This window comes from Lactuca saligna, chromosome 4 (genome assembly GCF_052625555.1).
Source record: "Lactuca saligna cultivar CGN05327 chromosome 4, ASM5262555v1, whole genome shotgun sequence".
NCBI lineage: Eukaryota > Viridiplantae > Streptophyta > Magnoliopsida > Asterales > Asteraceae > Lactuca > Lactuca saligna.
Window position 1 is genome coordinate 17,052,950 of NC_136420.1, and position 5,134 is coordinate 17,058,083.

Consider the following 5,134-nt stretch of genomic DNA (forward strand, 5'->3'; position numbering starts at 1 on the left):
TGGAGGAAAACTCACCTCTCAAACTGGATGCTGAAAACTCGGGCGAGGGTATCTCTGTCAGCTGCTCCAACGACTCCCCGACTATTATTACCAAAATAAACACTTAGTCAAAAACTGAGAATCCATCTAAGGGTAAAATGACTATTTTACCCCTTTGATCTAAATTGGACCATGACCAAGGCCTAATCCTTTCTAGTCTTTCCAAACTCAGTAAGGCCTAGTAAAGTCCTCCAATGGCCCAATTTTCTAAATTGGGCCAACTCCTCGAATGGGCTTTCCACCCAAGCCCAAACTAGTCCTTGGTCCTTAACTATCTCCTGGTGGCCCATCACAGACCAGTATCTGCTAAGCCCAAAGATTGGCCCAAACCGAGGCCCAATAACGTAAAGTCCAGAATCTGAGTGTATGCTGAGCGTACTCTTCAGTATGTTGCGCGTACAGCTTGTATGGCTTGTACGCTGCGCGTACTGGTGTGTACGCCCAGTGTCCTCTCCTGTTAAGCCATTTTCTTCAAACCTCTTAAACCCTTAAGACATTACATCCAAACTACATATCTGAGTCCGATAACCCTTCTTAACCCATAAAGTTGATCACTTGGTGGCTTGCACCCCACCAAATGAGATCAAACTTGTAAAAATAGTAACTATCTTCATGGAAATGGATAGATCTCTTGCATGGATGCAAATAGGCCTTAAAGATTGCAACTTTACTGCTTAAGGGACTCAAATAGCTTCATGGGTTTCAACCCAAAGTCCAGAAACAGATTTTCACCATAAAAATCCATTCTTGAAACCAAAAATAGGCAATATCCATGAGAACCTAGATTTATGATGTAGAAGCACCAAGATGAGAACTTTATACCTTCAATAGGCTAGAAATGATGTAAAACCTCTGGATCTACAAGCTCTCTTCAACCTCTTGCTTCTTCTCTAAACACATTCTTCTTCAAAAACACCAAAATACTCCTCTAATGGTCATCCAAGCTCCAAATTCACTCAAATGAGGGCTAAGGGTCAATTTCTAGGGTTTAGAGGGTAGAGGCTGAAGATATTAGGGTTAGGTTATGAGATAATGGGCTTAAATAGGGTCCAGGACCCTAAAATAGGGTTCAGGTCCGATTGGCGTACGCCCAACGTACATATGGTACGCCCAACGTACTTCGAAGAACATTCGCGACCATCCTGGTCAGTACGCCCAGCGTACTACCTTCTTCACTAGTACGCCCAATGTAGTCTTTGTGTACGCCCAACATACTCGGCTAAGCCTGAAACCACTAAACTTCCAAAGGCCATAACTTCTTCGTTATAAATCCGTTTTTGACGATCCTTATATCCACGAAAAGATAACGAGAAGCCATACACTTCTATTAACTCATATCTTCCTTAAGACCTTCCGAACAAAAGTCCATTTTCCACAAAAGCCCAAACTGACACTTTACCGAAATACACCTAGGCTCCAAAACACAAAGCGAATATCCGGATCGCTTCTAATACATCACTCACACCCAAAATGGCCTAGATCTTACATTTTTCAAAAGTCATAATCCTTATGATGACCGGGCTTCGAGCCACAACCTCGGACTAGGAGTCAATTCAGAACAAAGCGTTACAATTTGTCAATTCTTTTGACTTTAAAGATGACAAATCCATATATTACTTAACAGGTATTCTCGGTCCCTAAACTATATATTTTGAATTTTTGATATGTATTTAGATAAGAAGGAATATTGAAGATCTTAGAAGAGGGCTTGGACATTTAAAATGTCACTTAAAACTTTTGTTTGGAAACTTATTAGTGACTAATACTATGAGATCATATTTTTTTTCTTGCAAATATGATTTTAAAAGAATACTAAGTGTTTTAAAACGATTTAATATTTTAAACTAAAAGATAGGTGGGGGTGGCGAGAAGAGACGAGGTGACTGATGAAAAAATCTATTAAAATGCACTAAGCGGATTTAGCACACCATCGGCAGCGATGACAAGGACCCAACGAACTGCAAGACTTGAACTAGTCATGTCGGGCTTAGAAGGGCAACTCGACAATGACAAATCGAGTCTCTCTTCTTTTTCCTCCCTTTCTTCCTTGTTGGAGGAGAGGTGTCTCCTTCTGCCTTAGGGATTTAGGAGGGTTGGTTTGTGTTGGTGAGACCCATAATTTATTAAATAATTTTCTTATAAGATAATAATGGTAAAAAAAAATATATGTTGCTAATAAGACACCATATTGACATTTTTATAAAAAAATAAACTATAATTAACTACTTATAATCAACTTTTTCGGAAAACAACGCAATTTAACAAAAAAAAAAATATTTCAAACCTTAATTAGGATGTCTATATGGTAAAATGAGATATCTTTTTAGCCAACCCAAAAAAAAGATACAGCATAAATGTCATTTTCAAGTATGGTAAGCAGGAAATTTCATAATTCTAATCATTAATTTTTCAAAATCTATCTTTTACTCACTATTCACTAATCATTCTGAAACTAATGAAACCTAGTTTAATCAACTCCAGTCTATCTATCTAATATCAATCATTCATGTTTGGTTTAAAAACACAAGAGACAGAGCAGAAGCTTTATAAGAACAAAACATCCATATTTCACCTTCTAACAAACAATATTGAATCACAACAAGAAGCACAAAAAGCACATAATCTAAGTTTAAGTTAAATTGTAACAAACAACATTCCGCCATTTTAAATCAAAGTCCAAAGGGCAGAACATGTAGTCCAACTGAAAAAAAAGAGACCTGAATTTACAACACCCCAAAAAACAAACCAGATTCATCATCATCTTCTTCTAACGAGGATTAAAATCCCCACCATCTCCTTGACTCACAAGCAACTCCTAAATAACAACATCAAACAAACATTTCATCAGTTTCCAGAATCTTCTAGAAGGGACTAAAGACAACCAAACATGAATAATATATATGTATATATACCATTTTCTTTGCAGTCACAGACTGCTGAAGCCTTGCTTGCTTCTCCCTTCTGCACTCCGCACACCAATTCAAATACTCCTTTTGATGTTTCCTCAACTCTCTAAACACAGAACTGCAAAATAAAATTAATTAAAAATTGGTCAGATATAATATTAAAAAGTTGAAAATGTAATCAATACCTTCTGCACCACAGCAGTAAATTCATTCTCTGTCCTGATGTGGTGGCTCTTGCACCATGTCGATGTCGACCACGATGAATAATCGCACGTCCAGGTAAATGTGCATGATCATAAATTTCCTGTAAAATTAAACATGAAAATGAATTTTTATTTTATATAATATTACAAAAAAATTTTATAAACATACCTCAGGATGTGTTTCAGTATTCACATGTTTCTCGCATCGAACACCTCTAAAAAACAACTCCCCACCAGTAAAATTCTTCCCCAAGCATACATTCAAAGTTACCTCAGAGTCATCCACATGGAACCCTAAATTACAAGTTTTAAATCAAATCAAATAAAATCATTATTTAAAATTAAAATAAAAAAAACATATATACATACCCAGTTCAACATCTCTATCCATTCCATATTCAACTACAAATCCATGATGGGAATCAAGAGAATACCCTCCAACATCAAGGAAGAAAACTGCATATGATTTCAAAACCAGAAACAGATTTAATAACAGAGATCTTGAAACAATTCTTCTAAGTTTGAAAAAAAAAAAAAAAAAAAAAAAAACTTACTTTTTGAGATATGGCGAATGAACTCTTCCATAAGCTTCTCAAGCATGGATTCCATGCCAAAGTCATCAAGAACAGCACCATATTTGTTCATGGTATTGGGTCGCATGATTCTGAATTTTGTTTCATGGACCCATTTTTCAAAATTTTCTACCTAAGGCAGCAATCACAACCTGATAAGAAAATGTCCGAGATAAGTTTTACCCAATCACAGGATTATGATAACAAATTAATACCTCACTTAGCAACATATCACAGAAACTTGGCTGGAGCATATCGAATGTATACACTCCTGGAGCAGGTTCAGACATTATGCTTCTGATACTTTCGTCTCTGTTCTTATCATTCGCACTAAATGCCTTCCAAAAGGATTGGACAAAAAAGCTTGAAGGATTCAATGTATAAAGTTCTCTGTACAGAGGCTGACAAGAAAATCAAAATGTCACAGTTTGATTTTGATAGATGTGAACAAGAAGAACCTTCCACTTCCACTCAAGATGAAATTTACCTGGTAATTGGATATGATCTTTTGCCTGTACTCTCTGTGCTTCTGATCCTGTTGAAATGAAAGCAATGGAAAAGATGGTTAACGATTCCTTCAGATCCTCTAAATATCCAACAGAATGCAAAATTCGTGTGTAATATTCTACGCATATGCAATTTAGTCTTGAAAATAAATCAATTGCTCATCATCGACGGAAAAATTCAAATTTATGCAAGCAATGCAGCATAAAGCGATGTTTAATGCATATGCTTACTCGAGTACGCTCTCCTTCAGTCGAATAACGACGCAGAATGTTCCGCATGTACTTATACTTTGTGTCTCGAGAAGCATTCAAGAGATTCGGAGGCAAGTATCGCTCCAGAGAGCTGAAAAGCAGGGGAGTGAACTCCATCCCTAGATCGTCGTAGTTGTCCGCCTTGTGGTCTTGATTAGGGTTCAATCGGAGACGGTAGCTGGCGTTAGACGGCGCTGCACCAGTTCCATTACCATTACCGTTGGTCACGGCAGCAACTGCCGTCGATATAGGGGCCGATGACTCATTTCCCCTTTCAACGGCCTTATCAAGAGACATGGGAGTTTTGTGCAGATTGAAGGGAAATTTTAGGGTTTGAAATGTAGGAACTTTGTGGGTGCATATTAGGGTTTGATTGTGGCCAAATTATAATGTGTTTAATGTTTTAAAACCCGAACCGATTAATTGAATCCGAATTCGATTTGATGAACCGATACACGATGGAACCACGTGTAATCTATTAATTGGCCGTGATTCAATTGTGATGAAACTCGACCGTATTGATTGATGACAACTCGATCAAACATGTGACTAATGCATGATTGTGTTATTATCGAACCCTAAAGTCATTATTTATGTGTATAGGTAATCATTGATATGTTATGTCATGATGCTAAAATCTTAAAAGACCATCGATG

The 5,134-nt window shown here is 37.1% G+C and overlaps 1 protein-coding gene across 1 annotated transcript; it reads right to left on the reverse strand.

Moving 5' to 3' along the window:
• Positions 1-2,579: 2,579 nt before the first annotated feature.
• On the reverse strand, positions 2,580-4,835 carry LOC145041322 (2-oxoglutarate and iron-dependent oxygenase domain-containing protein CP2-like). The gene is made up of 9 exons (XM_078989338.1): positions 4,458-4,835; positions 4,208-4,255; positions 3,936-4,121; positions 3,703-3,853; positions 3,518-3,604; positions 3,318-3,442; positions 3,131-3,249; positions 2,952-3,063; positions 2,580-2,854 (listed from the first exon to the last, which is right to left on the reverse strand). The coding sequence occupies exons 1-9, from the start codon at positions 4,773-4,775 to the stop codon at positions 2,807-2,809; spliced, it is 1,194 nt and encodes a 397-aa protein (XP_078845464.1). The 5' UTR covers positions 4,776-4,835; the 3' UTR covers positions 2,580-2,806.
• Positions 4,836-5,134: the final 299 nt, after the last annotated feature.